Source organism: Lissotriton vulgaris, chromosome 3_1 (genome assembly GCF_964263255.1).
Source record: "Lissotriton vulgaris chromosome 3_1, aLisVul1.2, whole genome shotgun sequence".
Lineage (NCBI taxonomy): Eukaryota > Metazoa > Chordata > Amphibia > Caudata > Salamandridae > Lissotriton > Lissotriton vulgaris.
Window position 1 is genome coordinate 1138357096 of NC_141689.1, and position 24760 is coordinate 1138381855.

The 24760-nt window shown below is 45.8% G+C and overlaps 1 protein-coding gene across 1 annotated transcript in view; it reads left to right on the forward strand.

The window, feature by feature from the left end:
• The window catches only part of LOC147727569 (E3 ISG15--protein ligase HERC5-like), a 479269-nt gene that overhangs the window by 24736 nt on the left and 429773 nt on the right, over positions 1-24760 (forward strand). Inside the window, exon 2 of the mRNA XM_086963137.1 lies at positions 8727-8850. Within this exon, the coding sequence (XP_086819263.1) occupies positions 8727-8850 (124 nt within the window). The remainder of the gene's footprint in view (positions 1-8726; positions 8851-24760) is intronic.

Sequence of the window (24760 nt, forward strand, 5' to 3'; positions counted from 1 at the left end):
TTTCAATAAAGGATTCTTTCCCTATCTAGGCACGGTATCCAATAGTAAATTGATACGCAAATTAACCAGAACTCTCGAAGCAGTAGTGAATGAGACTACTTCAGCTTTGGGCAACTTAACAGAGGAGCAGTCTGCTATGAGACTTGTTGTTCTTCAGAACCGCCTTGTCCTTGACGTCATCCTGGCCGATAGGGGCGGAGCTTGTAGAGTCATCGGATCCAGTTGTTGCGTGTTTATTCCTAATAACGCGCCTTCGGTCTATAAGGCCATCACCAGACTTCACGAAATTGCCCATCAGATACACCAGAACCCAGGCTCCTGGACTTGGTCCGGTTGGCTCTGGGGTGTAGTAACAGCCTGGGGATGGAAGCTATTGTCATTCCTAGGGATTATATTGGCCATTGTATTCAGTTGCTGTCTATGTCTTCAATGTGGGCCAGCGATTTGCGGCTTGTGCGCCACATCCTGTATTCCCCGTTCAAGTGCACGTTCCCACTCCGGATTAAGGAAAGAAGAACAAATGATGTTATACGAACAGATAGATGGTCTCATGAAAATAGATATATCCTAATGGGTCCGTAGGGGACAAGGAGGGAATGAGGTAATTGGAATTTTTATGGTCAAGTTATGTCCCCTAACGAGTACCCCATCGTCTCCATGTACGAGTTAATGTGCATGTAACTTCCCCCCGCAACCGAATTTAAAGACGCAAATACATTTGCGTCTAACGTTAACATGTCCTCTTTCAGATCCACCATGAATGGATTTATAATTCAGTTCCTAAGTATGCCGTGCCACCGTCTTTACATGGTGCACTTTCTCGTTTTCCTGGCTCTGCCGAGTTAGGCCCTGATTCCTGCCATTGAACCACTTTTTCGTCTCTGTCTCCGAAAGCTGCAACGTGGAGATGAGATGCATCCCTGACTCTGCCTTACTTCCTGCCAAGCGAGCGGTGCCCGGCTCGGCCTGCTCTGCCTGCCAAAAACAGTATTTTGCCTTCAAGTTATCAGCGTAGCCAGCTCAGCCTCCTCGAAAACACATTCCTGTCTAGTAAAATAAGTAAACAGTTCCCCGGCTGCAGAGTAAAGGGTAAAGCCTTCCTGTCCTCCTCATGTAATTCATTGCTCCCGTTACCATGGTAGGCCCTGGCTCTGCGCATCTGCACCTAGACACGCATACATTCAGTGTAGCGTAGCCTCTGCCCGAAAGACCTTTTCCTCCAGTATAAACATTCCCCAAACACAAGATATCAGATATGTTTTAGGAACAGGTCGATCTGACATGCCAGACGTATGCCTCTTCTACTAGTGTTAGAAGTCAGACTCTTAGCTTACTCCAGACGCACGTCAACCACACGTCATATTAGCTGCGCGCGCATCCAGGCCATAGGTTTCAGCTGACTCTGCAAGAATTCACTAAGCATCCACCCACTTGTGACACTTTTCTGTGACGTTTCTAGTTCACGCCTCTGTGCACACCCATTTTCACGCCTTTCTGCTACGCACATGTGTTCTTATCATATACATTTCACTTGTCACGCCTACTGTATGCAATGCTATTGTGTCATTTTACTATATATGCCATGTACTATGAGTAAATCGTTGACATCTTTCCTGACATCTTCCCTTGCATGCTCGAACCCTTGTATTGATGGAAAAGATCTCCATTGACTCGAGTCATTTCTGAATTAAAGCCCTTTAAGACTCAGACACCCCGGACTCTGCCTTTCATTTGATTGAGGTATTCTTGTACCTATAATTATATGGCAAAAATGATACGGTAAAATATTTACCACAGTTAAGTCAGGATAACATGAAGGATATCGCGGCGGGTTACGAGGGTCGACGGAGCCGGGAGCCTAAGCAGCCATCTTGCTTGCTGACGTAGCTCCTCCCCCCGACCAACAATTTTTGAATATATACAAATTGTACACTTCCTGAGAAGAACTATTGGTGGACTTCTCCCCTCAACGGGTGAGTTGGTAACACTCCTTTATCAGTCCAAAACTAGTGGCATAGGAAATTGGTACAAGAGGCTCCATTGTGCCGGGCAATTTGACATGGTGCACAGCCATCTTGATAAAATATCTAGTCTAACATAATGCAACTTAACACATAAGGAATGGGAAATCATATGTTTGCTAGGCTATAAATCATTACGTGCCGCTAACTTCAAGAGGATGGCCTTCCTGTCCTGTTGGCTAGCGTACTGGACTCCGGAAGGGAAGCACTTGAGAAAAGGTTCCCAGAGGTCGAGAATAAATGCTTTAGATGCCAGGCCGCTGGCCAGGGGGGTTGGCTTCTCACTTTTTTTCTTGTCCCCAACTGAAATCTTTCTGGGAGGCCATACTCACAGACATTGAGGCGGCTATAGGGGAAAACACTAATACCCTCAGCCGAATTGGCCCTCTTTGGTATATCCAAAGATAGAGGTACTCTCAAAGATGATGAGGAAATATTTGTGTTTATTTCTTGTACAGTTGCTCGCTCCCTAATACTCCAAAATTGGAAATCTAAGGAACTTTCATCCCATTTAAAATGGCTTAACAAAATGAGGAGGTCATGGAATTTCGAAAAAGCTTATGCTTGTAGAGTGGGAGCAGTCCGGAGTTTTGAAAGAAATTGGAAGTATTTTGAGAATCTGGAGGTAATAAAGGGGGGGTTAAGCTAGAAATTAGATTGAATACTAAAACTAAATTTATATGATTCTAAAAGCAGTCTTGAAATGTTGGTAGACTCAATCACCAAGTAAATTTCTTATCACTAGCACTTTATTCCAGGTTGGATTGCACTGTATTGCACTTGCACTTTATGATCAAAGTTTGCGGATGTTGCACATTGCTTGTATTTGAAAATTAATATTTTTAGTAACAATGACTGCTTATGAGTTTTAAGTATTTTAAACCTCCCCCTTTTCAACTTGGTTTCCTATCCAGTTTTACTCTAATAGAAGAAGCTTTTAAAATGTTGTATCCATTTCCATTGCTCAAATTGTTCATTCATGAATTGTACCTTAACTATGTTCTGCTCAATAAAAAAGTTTTGGAAAAAAAAAGTTTAATATAAAAACAAGTATAAGTTTATATAAAAAGATATACGATGAGACCACAAGATAAACATCCTAAATATGCGTATTTGTAATGTACCTCCTGGCCAGTTATTAAGTCAGCCAGTTCTTGTAAGTTCTGGCGATATTAATGAGCAATTCTAGGTGATCAATATGAACCTTGTGACCGGGTGCTGGATCTCGACGAGCTCGTTGAATGGTTTCTTCTCCCTTGCACTACCTTCACATGGTGACGTGATCCTGTGCTTCTCTTGGTTGGGCTGGTTTCCTTGCGACGGGTTTGACATGCCACTTCGAACTGGTTGTCTTTCCCGCATCATTGGCACTGTTGTCTGATGGCCTGGCAGGGGCCCGTGTGGGGGTAGTCCTGGCCTCAGCGATAGCATTGCGGCAGTTGTTTCTGGGTGTCATTGCTCTTATTTCTGCTGCGGGACAAATTTGTGAATTTTTCAGGTTTCCGATGATCTGGTTGGCGTCTTGGGTCTGTTTTAGACTGTATTCGGAAGGCTTGTTCATGTTCTCCGTTTTGCTAGCTTCCATCTTTTTCGCATGCTCTTCTGCTTGGTCATTTATTCGTGTGTGCTCCTCAATGTCTTAGAGCGAGTAGTACTTCTTCAGCAGACGGCAGTGCTCTGACTCAGACTGACACCCCTCAATGATTCATAAATGAATTGCATCTTCAATGTTGAAATTGTCAAATTCACAGTAACGGGCCAAACGCTTAAGGCGAGAAATGAAATCACTCATGGATTCATGTCGTTCTTGAAACGCAAGGTTTCGTCCACGTTTCGCTTGGGGAGAAACTTCCTGTTTAAAGCTTCTCTCACATCTGTGTATGACGCAGCATTGGCCGGTTGTGATTCTTTAATGATTTGCCCGACGTCCTTGCCCACCAAATTTCACAAAGCGATGAGTTGTTGGTCGGGGTCGCTGACTTGTGAACCCTTCATAAAATCTTCAAAATCTTCTATCCAGCTCTGCCACTTAGGGCCCATGCTGTTTCCGGAGGTCAGTATCAGGGGTTCAGGAGGGTGCAGGAATGATACTCCCATCAGTATCGGTCCGGGCTGGGCAGTTTGCGCTGGACCCCATTGTGCATTGTGCGAGGAGTCAGGTTGTATGGACATGATGAAGCACAGCTGACCTCACTGTTAACTCCAGTAATCTGCGGCTGCGTCTACAGGGGCTTCAAATTGTCTTTTGTCCGTCACAGAAATGCTTTTCCTCTTTTTGCCTGACTTAAAGATGGCCGCCGGCCTGGTGACCAGGCCTTCTGGTATGGTGTGCCTTTCTCCAAGATAGCCACAGAATGCGACCTCTGCAGACCAGCCCCGGTAATGAACAGTGAGACTTACCCGAGCTCGACGTGAGTTCACTTTGTCTGAGCTCCAGGATGTCCTTCTAATTCCGACTGCTGGCGGCCTTGTCAATCAGTTCTCCGTTTCAATGGACAGTGAAAGGGCTTGGTTTTACATCAGGTACAGCAGCGCGTTGTCGGCGTATGCCGAGTGCGCAAGTTAGAGGGGGGTGTCTCCGCATTCCACCCTCGTCGCCAGGTTTGAAATCGAGCGCATTAAATAAGGCTCAGACACCAGTAGAGATTAAGCACGTCTTTCCAGCACAGCTTATCCCTGAACTGCGTTACTTTTCCCACTCCTCCCTTTCCCGTTCCGGCTATGCCTGACCCTGACGTCACAGGCGGGTCAGGCACAGTGATGCTACAGTAGGGAGTCCTCACAAAGCCTATGAAGCTTGGGGACCAGTGTGAAGTGAACATGCATCATATGTGTGTGCTAGTGTACATGATTAGCCAAACCTTTCTCCAAAACCCAAGATGATTAAGGGGCCGATTAAATGTTTGGCGGTCCTCCTGCAGCACCACCACCGCTATGCTGCCAGGAGGACCTCCAAGTCCTTGGTGCACCCGCCTGCCAGATTTTGACTTAAATCCAAGGTGGGCGGACGGTGCTGCGGCAGTCTCACAGGGGCGGCTGTGTTAGGCTCATAGGATAGCCTTAACAAGCTGCTCCATGTCATGAATGCCGCACTGTGCAGGCACCGGGGTGCAATTCCAAGGTGGCACAACCTCCAGAAGTGGCAGACATGCATGTCTGCCACCAGCCACGGCCCCTGCAGGTAAGAGCGTTGAGGCGGTGGGACAGGTGAGGGGGGGTTTCGAGGGACAACCAGGAGGGAAAATTAATTAAATAATTAATTTTCCCTTGTGGTCGCCTCTCGAAATCCCCCTTCACCTGGCCCCACCGCTCTTACCTGCAGCGGCCGCAGCTGTCCTCCACCCTTTTCAAGGTGGGCTCACTGCATTTAAATGAGCGGTGGAAATGCAACTCGGAATATGCTCGGTGGTGCTGGCACAGCACTGCCAGCATCTTCCTGCCAATTTCCACACCGCCATCGCTGTTGGATCCTGGATCCCGGCGGAGGCGATGTTCCTGTGGTGGTCTGAATGACACACTCAATATATGACAGGTGGACCAGCAGTGGTGGCGGTGGTCGGACCACCACTGCAAGTACGGCGGTCCGAGGACCATCGTACTCGGAATTAGCCCCTAAGTGTTTACTGATGCATGGGTTATGGTTTTGTGTGCAAGGTCAATTTGTTTCTTTTCTAAATGTTAAAATCAGAGCCAGAACATTTGAATCCTTGCGGACAAACCCATTTTCATGCCCCACTTGTTATTCAAGAGGGTCAATTTGCCCACTAGCTTGGAGGTGCCACCTTGATGGACTTGAGACCCAAGTCCCTCAAGGGTCAAATTAAGAGCATTATGATTGCTGTTATGGCTGTCAACCACCAATCATATCTATACGGGAGAGACACAGCTCAATAGATAGAAATGTGTAATCAAAGTGGCTCTTTTGCAGAAGACGCTTGAAAGTATGGGTACCTCTGCGATCAGAAATAAACCTACCATTACATGCCCTGAGGCCAAGGCAGAGAGATAAGCTCATCAGCTGATTAGCAGTCACTGTGCATCTTTTTATGGGTTCCAGGTCTAACTGAGGAATACCCCATGCTGCATCTTCTCTTCTTTTAGATTGAGGGAACTGAAGCCAAAGGGTTCGAATTTGACATTAAAATCGCTGGCGGTGATTACCTGATCATTATCCAGTATAGAGTCAATGACATCGCCTAGAGTAAGGAGAGTACTAGATGGCCCTTTTATAAACATTGAAGATGTAGTAAGTGGACCCACCCAGCCAAGAGACAACTCCAGAATATCCCAAGAGTTTATTCAAGCCTAGCGTTTAAACACGCGAGTGAGTTCTTGATCCACGTAATTAAGCCACCTGCTGGCCGACCCCTACCCTGTGAGATGGCTGGGCAAAAAAGGTTGTGTACCCGGAGCTATGGACGGGCTCTACACACCAAGTTTCAAGTAGCATGCATAAATCAAATGAGGGGCAAGCCTCCCCCCCCACACCCCCCCAATCCCCAGTCCAGATTTGCCAGTTTAAAATTAAGGCCATCAATGTTCCAAGATAGTATGTTCCAGGCTTCAGGTTGTAAGCTTGGAATAGGGAACTATAAAGATGGTTACACTGGGGGAGTTGGCTGTCATATCTCAGACAAGTCAGTGTCCTTGTGCTGGGATATAATCAGAACATTCTCAACTGTAGTCCTGGGCGCATTGAGTTTCAAGCAAATCTTGGACGGTATAGGAGTTGGAAATGGTACCTCTAAGGCAATGTGGTGGTCTGCAATGCTATGGGAAACCAGAGTAGGTTCAACAGTGTCTAATCCACCCAATGAAGATTCACTCCAGCAATGTCTTGTTGAATTACAGATGAGCATTTCCTCAAATTTCGCAACCAGTGAATTGCTCTATTAGTCAGTGAGTCTTGATCTTCTCTTGCTCCGTCTGGCAGCCTTGAGACATTATGCATTGAAATGGAGCTGTGACTCTGCAGGTTACACACCCCTAAAAAAAGAAGCAACGAGCTGGCAGCTGAGAGACCATAAAGACGAATTGATGCCAGCTTTGGTGGTTCAGGCCCAGTACTAAGTGTGGTGTAGGAAGAACCAGGCCCTGAGCAATCAAGAGCAAATCTCACATGTTGTTGAGGGACTGGGGGAAAATGGTTAGAAGGACTACCCACCTTCCTTCCTCTGCACTGGCCTCTGATAAGTGGATGTCACTGTAGATGTCGTTTGAGTGTATAGAGCTGGGCTATACTGCACCTGAAGCATCCAGTTCCTTGAGGCTATGGAGCATTTGGTTGTAGTCTGTTTGTTACCTTAATATTTTGGATGCTGGCCTTTGAGGCTTTAATAGATGTTACCTTGTGCATATGTCTTTCCAGGCTACATCCTTTTCTTTCAATAGGCTGAGATCAGCAGTGAAACAACCCTTCTTCTTGCAGTTGCATTGTTTCTGTTTTTGTGGACAGAGAGAAGCCAGCTGATTAAGAGCAGTTAAAATTATATTCTCTTGGTGGGCCAGGATTTCATTAGAAATGCTCAGCAGCAGGGCATTTATGTGGAGGAAATCTTGGGGATATTATTAAAGAGTGTGGATGTTATACCAAGTCCTCCATGGGCCATCCGGTGTTCTTCCAGGGAGTTGCTTGGGTTTGTGGGTTCATCTTGTTTCCAATAGTGGTTTTGATCATTATATGTTCAGACTATGAGAGGACATAGAATCTGAAGATCGAGGGCACAGGGATAAATGAAAACAAGAGGTTCCAGGTGTTGCGCATTAGAATGGTTTGGTTGACCAGTCAATTGGAGGAAGCTTAGGTTATCAAGGTCGTGGATGATGCCTTGAGTGTACTTGTTTCATGTGTTGTTGGCTCACACACTGAATTCTCCTGGGATAAAAACTCTCAGACATAGTAAACTTGGTGAATGATGTTAATGGGATAGGTGGAAATGTTCTTTATCAGGGAGTGGTATGGCCATGAGCATACAGGGGGATGAGGTAGGTGTTGTTTATGTTTGATGATGAAGATGGGGTTTGTGGAATATTTTATTTGCAGATATTGTGAAGATTTGCACGTTGGTCCTATAATTTCCTTTCAGGTAAATAAACTGTGCAATATTAGAGCTACTACTTCACCTCTCCCCTATATGTGTACTTCACAGAAAGGTTGGAAATGACTTCCAATAGCAGCAGTGGAGCAAAAGAGTAATATAATTAAAAAAGCAATGTACCCAACACAACAAAGATCACTCAAAACTAAGTAGACCCTCAGGAGAAGGCAGACAGTAGGTTTTGTTAGTATACTGGATTGTTCGATTGGCCCTTTCTATTTTATTAAATTTTTTGCAACACTACATGCATTGGGTAACTTTTTGATTTTAAATAAATGCTATTGATTTTACAACTCAGTAGAGAAGTGATGCGACAAGCGTGGTACTAGATGCATCGGGTAACTTGATGGCAGCAAAACAAACTGGTAGTGAATAAAAGGCAGCAGTCAGCCTGGGACAGTAAATATTGCAGGAGCAGGATTGGTGTAACCTGTTTTGCAGCCAATCCTGAATTCGAGTTGGATGATGTTCTTGGTGAAATGGTGCTGGCAATGAGTTCATAATAATGTAATTTCACGAATTGAATAAAATGGTATGTCTAATAGGATGTCTTCTTACCTCAGTCGATGTCCATGTAAACTGACCGTATCCTTGTTCTCTTCTACAGAGTATTTCTCACTAGGAAAACTGAAGGTCACTGCTGTGGACTGTGGATTATCGAACATGCTCCTGCTCTCTGCTGACGGAAAACTGCATGAACATGACTATGTGGCTAGCATCTCACCCTTTCAGTAGGAAGCATAATATGCATTATTCTTTTTCTGTCAATTGCATAATTGGTGCTTTTTATTTGGTTTGTTTCAACACATTTTTCTTACTGCTGTGTTTTGTATTTTTAGCAGTAAAGGGAGTTTCGGTCTTCAGGTTCATAATATTTTCTGTGCCAGACAGTAATTTGGTTTCAGAAGAAACCATAAGATCCACATGGGTAGTTGAGCTTCATCTTATTCTATGGCACCGTGTGTTCAGACTCCTAACCCTGAGACGGTTGCTACAAAGGAATCCAGGAGCATGTGCAGACGTCCTTCATGTTACTACACACTTCCACACAATTTGTCCATTTGTGCCACACTTGCTTAGGTGATTGACTCTGGCTAGGAGAGAGTAGTTTAGTGTGCTTTTCTTCTCTCCTTCCAGCCTAATCGCTTGCATTCTGTGTAGATTACCAGGAGTGGCCTGAGTATGTCCTCAAATGAGTGCAGGCCTTAGTTTGTGAGCGTGACACAGTTATTTTGGTCTTCTCCAAGAGCTCAAGTGTGGCTGGCAGCCAATATGAGTCATATTAGGAAATATATTTACAGATATGAAAATGTTCATGAGGCAATTATCCAAAACCTATTGAACTGAACAAAAACATGGGAGCCACAGCTAGGACACAGGAGTCGTGTTTCATTGTCCTCCTTTTTTTGTGATTTTGTCGTACGGCATCAGGCAAAGCATAGCCAAGGTAAGACGTAAAAGCAATGCAGTCAGACTATGTTCAAACCCTCTCAATCCCTGAAACTAGACAATCAAAGGGTATACAACGTTTACAACGAAGTTTTTACAACGCACTACCATTACAACGCAGGCATTACCACGCATACCATTACAACGCATTGCGCTGGGGGGCGCTCTAGGATAGGGAATAAGTTTAATTTTCTATCCTTGCCTAGTGTCCACGGGGACTGGAGTTGGAATAGAAAATTATACTTACCACTATCCAGCAACTATAAGCGCTATGCGTTGTAACGGTATTCGTTGTAAATACCGCGTTGTAAAGGTATGCGTGGTAAAAGTATGCGTTGTAACGTCATACATCCAATCAAAGGTGTGGTTTGAACCAACTCGCAACAGCACTCACTTTGTTATTTCTTCACAGTCAGAGCACAGCTATAGCAGCAGGGTGACAAACTATATAGCAATACCTTCCTATTGCCAGTCACTCCAGAGTTTAACAAATTCCACTGTGTTTAAAGTGTGAAATCCAATTAGATGTTTTGCCTCGACAATAGAGTATGTCACAATTTGAAAACAATTTGCATTATTTATCAAGACCATATTTCACTTACATTTTGTATTGATAGTTTATATTGAAACTCAAGCATGCACTCTGTCAAAGTTGTAAGTACATCTTCTCAAAGGTTTGCCAGGATAAATTAACTAAAAATTAGTTGCCTCTGATTCGGTCTGTGAAAGAATCTGTTGGAAAGGAAAAATGTGGAGTAAATGTAGTAATTTGGAATAAATTAGTAAAATTGCTATTTGTTTAAAAACATATCATTTTGTGAGCTTACATAAAAGAAGTCTGGGTCACATTCTAATGTAATACATTTTAAAATTGGAGGTATTCATTTTATACTATGTCCCTTCAGAATGGGCTTACCAGAATGATGAGTAAGAATCCTAATTGTGCGATCCAGTCAATCACTATTTTTGGTAGCATATACACAGTAGGTACAGTTGTTTCTGCTGCTAGACTTCCTGTTATTTTATGACAAAAATCCTGTAACCACCCGCTTCTAAATCTGGGTTTAAGTTTCCGAAGTTTATTTGGTTAATAATAGATAGTGCCCCATGTTATGGTTTTTTAGGTCTCGCCTGTCGATGCGCATGCGCATCGAGCTTGCAAGACTATGGGGGCTTAAACACTCTTTAACCAACTTGCAAGGAATCGTGGCGATTCCTTGCAGTGCCCGTGAAATTCAAGCTCAATGCGCATGCGGTTTGAGCTTAAAAGCGCGTGCACATGCCCCCAGCCGCCTGCACCCTCTCCCCGCTCCGCCCCCTCCCCTGCCCGCCGTGTCGCATTTCTCCTCCCCCCTCCCCTTCTCTGCCTTCCCTCCGTCTTGTCTCTTTTGGACCCCCTCCTCCTCCTACTCTCCTCCCCCCTCCTCCTCCTACTCTCCTCCCCACTCTCTCTCTCACAGCCTCCCCCAGCTCCGCCCCCTCACTTCTTGGTTGCACGGCCGCTAGGCCGTGCCTCCCCTACTCTCCTCCCCCCTCCTCCTACTCTCCTCCCCCCTCCTAGTGCGTTAAAAAACAAAAGAACACTGCCATCACCTTAGCAACCGCACCGGGGCAATTTCTTACAATTCTAGGTTTCCTTAAAATTAAAAGTGAAATTCTACCGGTGCTATGCCCATAACCTCACAGCAGGGCAACCCGTGCCAATATCAGAAAGGCTGACTGAAGCACAAACAACAAATATATATAGAATGAGCGAGTCTGCATGATTCAGACTACATGCCCCCAGCCGCCTGCACCCTCTCCCCGCTCCACCCCCTCCCCTGCCCGCCGTGTCGCATTTCTCCTCCCCCCTCCCCTTCTCTGCCTTCCCTCCGTCTTGTCTCTTTTGGGCCCCCTCCTCCTCCTACTCTCCTCCCCCTCCTCCTCCTACTCTCCTCCCCACTCTCTCTCTCACAGCCTCCCCCAGCTCCGCCCCCTCACTTCTTGGTTGCACGGCCGCTAGGCCGTGCCTCCCCTACTCTCCTCCCCCCTCCTCCTCCTCCTACTCTCCTCCCCCCTCCTAGTGCGTTAAAAAACAAAAGAACACTGCCATCAACCTAGCAACCGCACCGGGGCAATTTCTTACAATTCTAGGTTTCCTTAAAATTAAAAGTGAAATTCTACCGGTGCTATGCCCATAACCTCACAGCAGGGCAACCCGTGCCAATATCAGAAAGGCTGACTGAAGCACAAACAACAAATATATATAGAATGAGCGAGTCTGCATGATTCAGACTGTTCTACTGTGTCCTTTCCTCCGTTCTACTCTCAACATTTTAAAAGTTTCCGAATGAAGCTCTGGTTGGAAATTCTTAGTACGAACCCTTCAGGTGGGCTGAAAAATGTGTGTGAGGGTTGCTCTGAAAAAGGTGCGACCCACAAATTGTAACTAGTAATGACGTAAGTAATTATAGGTTTGGCTTACACGTGACCTAAAATCCTCTGCATTATATGCTGTGCCACCCGACCAGTTTTGGGCTACCTCTCAGCGAGTTATATTTGGGTTCAATAACACATCACACACAAACAAGCATACACTTCATTTAAAATAAAAAAATAAAAAAAAGACAAACCTTTTGGCTTTGCCAATGCTTGCTACCTTTAGCAGATACACAAGTAACGGTGATTTGTTTTGCGTTGGATGAGAACTATACACGTTTCGACTCTGAAAATATGAGCGGGTGTCTTATACATAACTGACGCATGTGGAAAGGATAGTAGCCATCCAAAAATCAGTCACCTTTGTTCTCCCTGTCACACCACTTCCCCTGCAGTCTCACACAGACACGCCCTTTCTCTTCCTACGTTTTCTAAAATCTGCCATCGACATCTCTCAGGTCATCGCCTTCCTTCTTCCCCACTATTTTTTCACTCTTTCCGGAATTACTTCCTCGCCTCACCTCTCGATCACCATGCCCTCTCCTTCACTCACACAATCTCTCTGCCTTACATACAGCATTTTCTTTTCCTTTGATGCTATCAATATTTTAACAGCAGTGTATACCACCGTTACACTCTTTCCACATAAAATACAATCAGTTGTTACACTTGACCACAATCTGAACTCATCCAAACACCTAGAATAAACTCAGTTCACAATACACTAATCAAGAGTTTGGTCTCACACGAGAAAAACTCAAAAAAATATAACATAAGAAAAAGTAAATACTCTTAGGGAATGCACATACATACAGTGCCTGTATCGCTCATAGGGATTACCACAAGGGCGCTTATCATCGTTGCATCAATCAGTGTTTTTGGCTGTGACGTTATGGGCATGAATGAAGGAATAGTAGAGACCAGTGTCAAAGTCAGCTTTTAATTACTGTCTGGTCCGAGACCTGGCAGAAACCACTCTGCGCCGCAAAGAAATGGAATCTAAACTCCCTCACCCACAATGCATTTGAAAAACCCAGAGGTACGGGTTGAGCACTAATACAATAGCTCCGCCCCCTGCTCTACGCCCCCTCCCTTCTCCAACCCATCCCCACTCTCTCTCCCAGCACAGCACCATCAAAAAACCCCAGCCGACAGTGCAATAGGTCTCGCAGCATTTGAGTTAGAGCTTTTAGAAATGTTTATGGCTTTTTTTATTTGTAATTCTTTAGCATTGGCTACAGGAAACAAAAATGCTAAAGATTTACAAAAAAAACCCATAAACAATTCTAAAAGCACTAACTCTAATGATGCGAGACCTATTGCATTTCCAATGCTTGTCCTAAGTTGGTGGTGTATGTCACTCATTGGCTACAGACGACACTACAAGAGAGAAAGCAGGGCAATTGGGTAGAACTCTTGGGAGGGGGTATATTAGAGAGGTCACACATCTTCCCTTCATCTATAGGGCTAGAAATGACTATAAACTGGACTGCAGTGTATTGCAAGGTATACATCTATTGAGAATAAGCATTACTGGTTGTGAATTATAAACTGTAAATATAGACCAACGTCTTTTATTTTCTTAACTTCTTGAGGAAAGTATCAAAATATAAGGTGGCCTGTTAGCATGCTTGGCGATGGTACAGTGCTAACAGATTGTTCTCAAATGTACAAGTCACTGATGGTGTTAAATTCTGACAAAGAGTAAGTGAGGATGGTACCCCACGCCAGATTATGGAGTCAGGTGGATCTTTCACTATATGTATTAGAAAGCCAGACAGTCCTCTGCCTTGATAGGAAAGGCCTGCAGTATCCAGCTAGCTGAGGAATTGTGAGGCATGATCTGTGAAAAGCTAACAGGCTTATTTAGAGTTTGGTGGACAGGGTACTCTGCAACCAACATGGTGAAGTACTGTTTTCTCCAAACTCCTGGTTTGTATGATCTGTTCAGAGTTGGGCGAACCATTATGTTTCCTTTTGCAGAGCCTCTGCTGGCTCGACCATGGGAAACCATAGACCCCACATACTTCGGGCCAGATGTTTTAAGTACCTCTGACAATTCGCTCTATTTATGGCAGACGTTCTGATGTACTTTTTTCCTTTTTTGGACCGGCAAGAAGAAAATCCTGGGGGCCACGAACAGGAAAGTAAAACTTTTACCCCACCCACTGGGAGAAAACTCCCAGCATATCAGAACATTTTTTATTGTTTATCTGAAAAAAACTTTGCTAATTGACTTCATTAAACTTGACGCCACTCAGCAAAGCTCCATTGCCTTTGGAGCAGCCCCTGTGGTGGCAGCTTCTCTGAAAGCACTGCCTTGCAGAGATCTCTCAATATAGTGGACAGTCTTTCACCTGGGGAGCTGTGTAATTTATTCTGCGGCCCGGATGGAAAGGTGGACTGGCCATCAAACTCTGAATACACTCTCAAGTGTTCTGAAGTCATTTGAAACAATGTATGAACTGAATAGTTCAACTAGCATAAAACTGCAAGGATCCCCAGATCCTGCTCCTCCAGAAGTCCTGATGCAGGCAAGCAAAGCCACCCTGCCTGTAATCCTGGATCTTCTAAACACATCCATATCCGCTTGCTCAGTCCCCACAGCTTGGAAGCAGGCCATGGTACGGGCGCTGTTGAAGAAACCCAGCCTAGACCCAGATGACCACTCCAGCTACCGCCCCATCTCACTTCTCCCTTGGGCTAGCAAGGTATTAGAGAAGTATATAAACGCGCAGCTGGTCCAGTTCCTGGAGGACCACTCTCTATTACACACATCCCAGACAGGCTTCAGACCGAAGCATGGCACGGAAACCGCCTTGTTAGCGGTCACCGAAGAAACTAGAAGGATACTGGACCAGGGAGGATCAGTGATCAGTGGCAGTGATCCTCCTTGATCTAAGTGCCGCCTTCGATATGGTCAGCTATACCACCTTGCTGGACCGTCTCTATAACATCGGAGTTTCAGGTGACGCTTTAAGGTGGTTTGACTCCTTTCTGTCTGGGAGGTCGTTTCAGATCTTCGACGGAAAGACAGTGTCCTCCAGCAAACCCCTGAGCTGCGGAGTACCACAGGGCTCTTCCCTGAGCCCTGTATTGTTCAACGTGTACATGAGGCCGCTGGCGGGTGTTGTCGAACCATATGGCATTAAAATCGTGTCATACACCGACGACACCCAGCTTGTGGTCTCGCTGGCCACGGAGAACAACAGGCATTCCCCAGCCGACCTGCTAAAATGCCTAGAGGACGTTAAGGAATGGATGACCAACTCCTCCCTAAAACTAAACGGAGAAAAGACGGAGCTCATGCTCCTAGGCCCAACCTCCCCTGTGCCTTTCACTTCCTTGTGGCCCAGTGCACTGGGCCCCCCCACCCCTAAGGAAAGTGTTAAAAGCCTGGGAGTGTGGCTGGACGACAAACTCTCCTTCTCCACCCAGGCCACAAAACTGTCCGCCACTTGCTTTGGCCTACTTAGAATCCTGAGGAAAGTTCTCCCGCTACTTCCCCTAGAGGCCAAAAAGGTGGCGGTACAAGGTCTCATCCAGTCTCGCCTGGACTCGAACAATGCCCTATACGTGGGGGCACCTGAGATGACCCACCGAAAATTGCAGGTTGTTCAAAACTGTGCAGCACGCACCCTGCTGAAAATTCTGCGCACCCAGTCAGCCAGACCTGCTCTAAAAAGTCTCCACTGGTTGCCAGTGAGGCAGAGAGTGGCCTTCAAGGCGCTGTGCTTGGCGCACCGCGCCTTCTGGAAAACGGGCCCAGCCATTAACACCGACCTTGTTACCCCCTACCACCCTAACAGGTGGCGTTCCTCGCCGTTGTTCCCAGAGTGAAGCGAGCCAGGTCTGGGGGTAGGCTGTTCTCTTTGAACACCGCCAGGCTCTGGAATGCTCTCACCTTCTCACTCCGGTCCAACCCAGACCTCCTCTCATTCTGTAAAAACCTAAAGACACTGCTGTTTGCCAAATCCTATGTACCTTAGCTCCTCTTCCCATCACTTTCCTGCTTCAACCCAGCGCTTGGACGCCTACGGGCAGCAACCGCGCTTAACAAATATTTTTACAATTACAATTACAATTACAGTCAAAACCTGATCAAAAAGAGTCCAAGGCACATCCAGATCAAGTTCAGACTCGATCTTGAAATCTATCTGCATTCCATGGGCCAATGACCAACACCCTTAGCAAATGCCCTCTCTCCTGGTCTCCAGCCCACTGAGTCTTCAAACTGGAATTGAAAAAGGGGTCAAATAATGTGCAGCTTTAAAAGCAGCTGTTGGCAAGCTATCCATGTCATACTGGCTGAAGGGAAGGCAGACACATAGGCACCCTCCTGATGGGAAGGGTGTTCAACGCAGGTTCCTCACTGAAGTCTTAGATATCTTACAGCAGTGTTGCTGTGCCTGAGTGGACCCATGAATCCTTGTTTTACAAACCTTTCTCCTTGCAGATTCCCTCAGAAATTGATCTCAGAGTGACTGGCAGGTTTGTCCAATCCACAAGATTTTAGTCAACAGAAATTGAGGTTACCTCATATAGGTTCCACCATCTTTCTGGGCCATCAGAACGATGGGCCCTCTTTGTGAGGATTTTTGTGTATTATATGGGACCTTGCCATGTACTACACTTGCAAAACTGTCTTGGGTCTAGTCAGATTTGTTTGTAAAAAATATAGCCCAACCCTGGGTAGCTGTGGCTTCGAGCAGTAAGGCTTAAAGAAAGAAACTAACGTAAAGCATTTAAAACACCAAACAACGAAATAAGAATGTTACACAACACAAAATAATTCTAACACCAATTTTTAAAAATAGATTATATGTATATGAACCTTTAGACACTAAGATGAACAAAATCCACCGAGGGTTCTAGAGGTATAATCTTTAAAGTAAAATGCAAATCTTAGCTTTTTAGTTTTTAAAAAAGTGTGAAAGTGTTGTGTTCGGCTAAACCAGCCCGAGTGGACCACCAAATCTGACCGAAAGAATGGTGGTGGGGGGCACTAAGGAGTATTTGGACAGTTACCTGATCACCAAAACAGTCCGAAGTCCAGTTCCACTCTTTAAATCTGGAACGCCGTAGACTTCAATGGAGTGGTTATGATGCTGGGGATACAGACTACCTAGGATTCCGAAAGATGCTCTGGGTTCTTGTTGGATGTGGGGGTCTCTAGTTGGCAGAGGTAGGTACCTTTGACCAAATAGGGACCCTTGCGTCTAGTCAGGGTAAGGGGGTACACAACTAAAATAACCCCTGCTCACCCCCTTGGTAGCTTGGCACGAGGAGACAGGCTTAACTCAGAGGCAGTGCATAGAGCATTTGTGAACACATACAGTAACCTAGTGACAACAGTACAGATGGACACCACACACGTTGTAGTACAAAAATAAGTATTTTTATATAGATTTGACACAAGACCACAAACGACAAAAATCCACGAAACTGTACTTTAAAAATGGTAGAAATAGCTTAGTTCTCTTTAGATGTAAAATGCAACACTTTAAATTCAATGTACCTTTGGATGCGTAACACTATACAACGAAAGTGTTGCAGGGAAGGTGATGCGTTGGTTCCTTACACGCAAGAACAGTGATGCGTCGGGTCCCTACTGCTGCGTAGCTGATGCGTTGGCTCTACTCCGTGTGGGAATGCGATGCATCAGTTACTTACTGCACTTCCTTGGCGATGCGACCAGCAGCGCCGTGATGCGATGAAGATCCGGTGCAATGAAACAAAATGACGTTTTCTTCATGGTGCGGCAAGATGCGAGCACGCCCAACGGCCGTGCGGCAACTCAGCGATTCTTCTGAGCCGTGAAAGGCCCTGCAACACACTTCTCCGGTGATGCTATGGCGTCTGCTGCGACGGCGATACTCTTCTCCGGTGATGCAATGCGCTTCGGGTGATGCAATGGCGACAGCGGCAGCACGCTTCTCCGGTGATGCGACAACGTCTGCTGCGACGGCTACACTTTTCTCCGGTGATGCGACGACAAGGGCTGCGGTGGCTACACGCTTCTTCGTCTTGAGTAGCACTTCCAGCTCCCAGCGACACGCAGTCTCACAGAATGCCCAGCTCAACAGCAGCCACTTCGATTCCCAGCAAGGGGAGGCAGGGGAGCTGGTTGGTGAATTCTGTTGTCCCTGAGACTCCAGCAGGAGGCAAGCTCTATCCCGAGCCCTTGGAGTTCCTTTACAAGTTGATTTGAAAGTAGCACAAAGTCCTTTCTCTTTTCTTTGTCAGTCAGGCAAGCATTGCAGTCCAATCCCCCAAACAGCACTCAGCTTAGGGATAGTCTCCTCCTCAGTTTCTCTGGTTCCTCTCCTCAGCAAAGGTTCTTCTTGTTTCCCAAAAGTGATCTAAAGATCTTGGGTCTGGGTCCCAATATTCATACTAGCAAATCATTTGTCCTCTGAAGGCAGAGGGTCCTGTACCCAGTCCAAACAAGTTCTGTGCAATCCTGGAGCACTTTGTTGACAAGACTCCTTCTTTCCTTTGACAGTGTGGGCCAGGGACATCAGACGCACCACAGGAGGTGGAGCCAGCATTGTGGAAGGCAGGCACAGCCCTATTCAGGTCCCAGGCACACTCCTCCCACCCATCTACATGCAGATAGCTCTATTCAGCCCTGTGCTGACTCACCCTGTCTCCTGAAATCCCCCAGCTCCTGTCACTCAAACTCCAGACAAAGAATACACAACCTAGCAGAGGCAGGCTGGATGGTTAGGCAAGAAAATACCTACTTTCTAAAAGTGGTATTTTCAAACACAGAATGTTAAAACCAACTTCACTAAAAGATGTATTTTATCATTCTGAATTCAGGCATACTAAACTCTAATTTCTACCTAGTTCCCTGAGTCAGTTAGGACTATCAGATGTTATAATCAAACTGCCCATTCAGGCCTATGGGGAACAACGAAATACGAAAATGGCTGGAATTCACTATTAGGACATGCCACATACATTAGGGCTTGTCCTACCTTTTACCTACAATGCATCCTGCCCTTGGGCCTACCACAGGGGTGACTAATATGGACAAAAGGTAGCGTTTAGGGGCTGGCAAGTGGGTGCACTTGCCCAGTCAGCATGGCAGTACCAGACTGCACACAGGCTCTGCAATGACAGACCTGAGACACATTTTACAGGCTGCTTCTGTGGGTGACACAACCAGTGCTGCAAGCCCACCAGCAGCATTTAGTTTACAAACCCTGGGCACATGCAGTGCACTGTACTAGGGTCTGACAAGTAAACCAAATCAGCCAATCATGGAGTCACTAATCCATACATCAATTTTCAATAGGGAGAGCATATGCACTTTAGCACAGATCAGCAGTGGTAAAGTGCCCAGAGTCCTAAAACCAACAAAAACAGGTCAGACAAAATACAGGAGGAAGGCAAAAAGTTCAGGGATGACCCTGCAAAAAGGGCCAAGTCCAACAGTACTGTTCTCTCCACATGGGGTGTTGTTATGGTTATTTTTCATTTCAGGAGTAAGGTGGGGCGACTTTGGCCACAGGGGTCAGTTTCCGTGAAAGTCCTCTTTGAGCCAGTAGAAATCTAGCTGCAACTGGGCTACCGGCTTCTGTACACAGCAGGTCCAGCGGTATCACACTTTTCCTGGAGCCACAGTCACAGCCCGCTCTTTTCTAGCCCAAGGTGTAGCAGGTGCAGCCTAGCAGTCGGTGCAGCCTCTCTTGCCAGGTCCAGGGGTCAGCAGGGCAGACCTTTCACCAGTTCCGTCATGATCTGAGGTTCAGGGTGCCAGGGGTGCATATTTATGCCCAGAAACTGCCATGAGGGATGATGTGTCCACTAGCCAATGGGCTACAGAGATCCCTCCCACCCTGTAATGATTTGCAGCTATATGTGACATCTAGCAATCCCATAGTGCATTATTCTGTTCACTCTTAAGATGTCTGAATCCTTCCTTGGATGTTTGGAGCTTGGTAGCCCACCCCAGAGCTGTGGCTACCTAAGACCTACACGTCCTTGGGGAAAACGGTTTGGGCACTGGTATCCCCTCTCCATTCCCACTACCAGCCTGTCTGCCTGAACAAAGGGACAGCCCTTTAGGAGCTTGATCGCCATTTACCCACCAAAGGCGGCTTCGCCTTTGAAGCTCACCTCTTGAGCCAACACCCAGAGTGGCTGCTGCAAGAGGGAGGTAACATCTCTCCCTGTGGCAGGCTCCTATTATTCCTGAGCCTGGAGTCATTCACACTACTTCCCAGGAGGGCAGAAGGTTGTCTGATAGCCAGCAATTGTGCAAAGCCTCAGGAAAAACTGGGCAACAGAGCGGCACGTTTTTGAACTTTGCCTTTCCTTAAAAGCAACATTTTTTGTTTTGTTTTATATAGCACAAACTCGACCCAAGACATCGGGTATCAGACCTCTTTACATAGCACCAGTTTCGTTACGGTAGGACATATTAATTTTTTTGTTAGGCACGTGGAGATTAAGTGATTTGCCCAGAATCACAGGATGTTGAGCGTCGTTGCCGAGACTCGAACCTGGTTCCCCAGCTTCGAGGTCGACCTCTATAGCCGTAAGGCTACATCCTCTCCCCAAATTCAATTTCTTCAACTTGATTCAAATGAAATTCAACTTGGCCTTAAGTTGGATTTAATGCCACGATTTTCTTGACTCCTTGAAGTACACATTTTAGTATTCCCATTCAGAAGTTAGCCGGACTGAGGGGTCTGCCGGTAACTCTGTGTTGACCAATATCGCCACTAGTTTTTTCACAACAGAAACGACAATTTCGAAATGTTGCTGTTAGGCCATACATCAAAAGCATATGTCCTACTTAATAATATACAGCTCCCTGCCTCAGTGCTCCATAGGCCTTCGTTAGGGAAGACTTACATATATTATTAAGGGAAGTGGGGGCTTTGCCATTGGTTTAAATGGCAAAGTCGAACTAGCAGATTTTAAATTGCCCTTCCAGGCTACAGTCACTGACCAGAAGCCATTTTGTACTTTGTTATACACAGGGCGGCACAATCAGTGCAGCAGACTTGGGTGGACACTGCCTTTCATGCCCTGGGTACCCCTGGGACTTATCTTCAACTGACCTAGTGCACCAGTTGCGTTCTAGTTCTTGTGCTCTTTCAGTCGCAGTTACACTGACCTGAAAAAAGGCCTACCTGAGTTCAATCCCTCCCTGAAGCTAACCTTGACTAAATGTGTCCTGCAGCTAAACCGTAAGCCTACCATGCCTGTCTTCACTTATCCCTAGCAACATCAGCCAGACCTCTCCTTCTCTCCCTCTCCATCAGTGTGCTGTGGAGGTACAATAAATTGCAATCTGCCCTATGTTGCACAAACCCCTTCATTTGCATAAGATCATACAGAGATATACTCCGCCTCCCTGGTCTAGCTGTGAGTAACTGGAACCATGCATCCCCTCCTTTTAGTGCTCTGATCATTTATTTGCAAAGTGAATACGTTTGTCCAGTCTGCTTTCTTTTCAGTAAAAATGGTTGCCTTTACTGTCGCGCGCAACAGCCTGCCTTGCCAATTGATTGTATGATTCTGCATGTTATGTCCAGGGCCATGGCAAAACACTTTTCCTACTCTACTATAGGAAGGGGTTGCAGATTATTCACTGCTTGCTTAATACAGACAAATATTACATATTGCCTTCTTTCTCGTTCACGTTACAAGATTTCTGCCACCCTTCAATAAATATGTCAGTCCCAATCCAACTTGGATCCCAGAAATCTTGTCTGTCATTTCCTGTATTCTATTAAATAAGGAGCCCAGTAAATCAGGAAAAATATTTTGCCACCTATGTGGTTCTCCTTTTTTTCCTCTGATCATCGCCCATTGTGATCTTTTCTTTTTTCTTCAGTGTCGAAACTCCAGCTTGAACCCAGTTTTGCTCGGAATTCTGTCTGTCCAGCCTTCCAGCGGTGTAGTACAATTTCTTGGAGGACCTATACCTTGCTCCTGAAAGTGTCTTTCCAAGCCTCTTTCCTCCTGCCTTCAGTTGTTTATTCTGTCTAAGTTACTCTTTCCTCCAATTTACTGACCCTTTACATGGTACCTGCCTGATTCCACATTATTGTACTTGGCATAGTGGTCAAAGAAAAGGCATTTTCTTGTCTGTCCAACAAGGTGGGAGAGGTGCATGTTGAGCCTAGAAATTTTTAGAAAGTTTTAGAGGAAATTCCTTCCTCTAAAACAACCACCGCCGATATAACAAGGGTCCACCCAAGTAAAAAAAATGACGTTTTGAGGGTGCTAAGGGTATATGTGTTTTATGTGAGCTGGCTACTAGGGATCTGCTAATCGGTGGAGACCAAGAAAGGACCTAACTGGCCTCCTAATATTACCAACAGGTGCATAGTGTGCCAGCACTCACTAACGTTTTCTGGGGTCCAAAAGTTAAAGCGTCTGTAACTCAAGAAGAGCCGGGCACCATGAGTCTGTTCCAGTGGTGGCGAGAGTAACTGAGTGGGGCACTTAGTAGCCTCCAAGTCTTCACCGCTAGTTACTTAATATTGGATGTTAGGGTGAGGGCCCATTCATGACTTTTGTGTCCAATATCTCTGCAACGGGCTTCAAAAAGTGTTCACATGGCACCACCATTTGCATGACAGGCTGCAGCCAACAGAATACATCCATAGTGACCGGAGTGGGAGTAAAAGATATTTGCTTCTTTCTGCAATTGAAAGTGAGTGATACAGATATCCTAAGGGTATGAGCAGTTTGGTGATGATGCAAGCTCAAATTAGGTCAAGCAGAAAAGGATCTCTCCAGCACAAAGACCCAGGCGGTGCATTATCTGTTGGTGTTTGGTTTTTAACCTCTTCCAGGCCTGTTAGGCTGTAGGGATCTCTTAGCTCATGTATGACCTTGTCTGTTGATACATCCTCCGTGGACATTTGTTATTCAGCTTAGTGTTGTTCAGGTGTTCAAGGTGGGCCGGGGTCAGCTTCTCTTTTTACAATGCAGTCCAGCACTGATCAAAAGGGACTGACTGAAATCAAGATAATTTACAGGCTCCTAGCTCAAGAGTGCCACTATCAGCATAGTTCAGTAGATGAGACAGGAAGGTTGGCCAACCAAAGAGCTGACTTTTTCAAAGTTCAAAATATTCCTCATTTCAGGGAGAAGTCTATCTCCTTCCTTTTTTGCAGGATGATATGGGTTGTGGGAGCAATTCTAAACAGGTTACACTAGTAAGAACTATTCAAGACCCGCACCTGTATCCAAGTGAGAATAGTTCAGCCATAGAAATAATATTGCTAGGGAATATATATTTAATCAAAAGGAGACTAGCTCATCAACTACTAAGTTAAAGGACTCAAATATGTTTTGTCAGGGGGTAGGAACACCTTGTAGGTGTGTTCATGAAGCCCTCACCCACCAACCTAGTTGGTGGCATGCTTCATCATCGGGCCCAGCCAGTAACACCTAGCGTATCCCGGGTGTGCTAAGACGCCTGATTACAGCGGATCAGGTATATTGCTGAGTGTGCAGTGTGAGGTGTAAGGTATAGTGATGTTAAAACGGCTTGGCGGGGGTCCCAGTACCCGAGGGTAAATTAAACTTTAATAACTGGGCCTCCGTCAGCGGTTAAAAATAAGGCTTTTTGGATGTAGGAGGCGAGTTACGACCTCTCACATCCAGTGGTGGGTCGACATGTTTCAGCCAGTGCCTTATAACTATGCTGGCTTTCTTCAGGACCAAGATAAAAGGGTAAGAGAAGTGGCAAGGGGATGACCAGCTTTTCTGGGCAGAGCCTGCCTGGGACCTGTTATGCCTCCTTCGCACACTGGTATGCAAAGGAGGCATAACAGGTCCCAGGCAGGCTCTGCCCAGAAAAGCTGGTCATCCCCTTGCCAATTCTCTACCTTGAAGTCATATACAGCTAAAACTACCGTGTTTTTGAGAAGGGAATCCCCCTCTCACACATAGATAAACACTTTAGAGCGTGTATACACATAGTCTAGATTACACACCCATTACCTTTAATTCACACCTACACCCTTTTATCTTGGTCCTGAAGAAAGCCTGCATAGTTATAAGGCACTGGCTGAAACATGTCGACCCACCACTGGATGTGAGAGGTCGTAACTCGCCTCCTACATCCAAAAAGCCTTATTTTTAACCGCTGACGGAGGCCCAGTTAATAAAGTTTAATTTCCCCTTGGGTACTGGGACCCCCGCCAAGCCGTTTTAACATCACTATACCTTACAACTCACACTGCACACTCAGCAATATACCTGCTCCGCTGTAATCAGGCGTCGAAGCAAACACCCGGGACACGCTAGGTGTTACTGGGTGGGCCCGATGATGAAGCATGCCACCAACTAGGTTGGTGGGTGAGGGCTTCATGAACACACCTACAAGGTGTTCCTACCCCCTGACAAAACATATTTGAGTCCTTTAACTTAGTAGTTGATGAGCTAGTCTCCTTTTGATTAAATATATATAAACCACGGGGATACGGACTAGCTATCTGGTCCTCTCTCTCTCTCTTGATACGCATACATATTGCTAGGGAATAGCCTGCACCACATGAAAAATGAGGAAGTGGTGAGTTTTACCCAGCACAGGGAATATGCACAGCACTAGACATTGGATATGATGACATATCCCACATCCACCGGATAATTCCAGTTTTAGTGAGGGTGCTCTGGGCTGTAGGGCTGTGCAAATTGTCGTGTCTCCGATAGGCAAATCACAGCACACATTCTTGTGTAGACCAAAAAGACAGAGTTCCATTTTGAAATGTGTTGAACTGTGTACCACCCATGTAC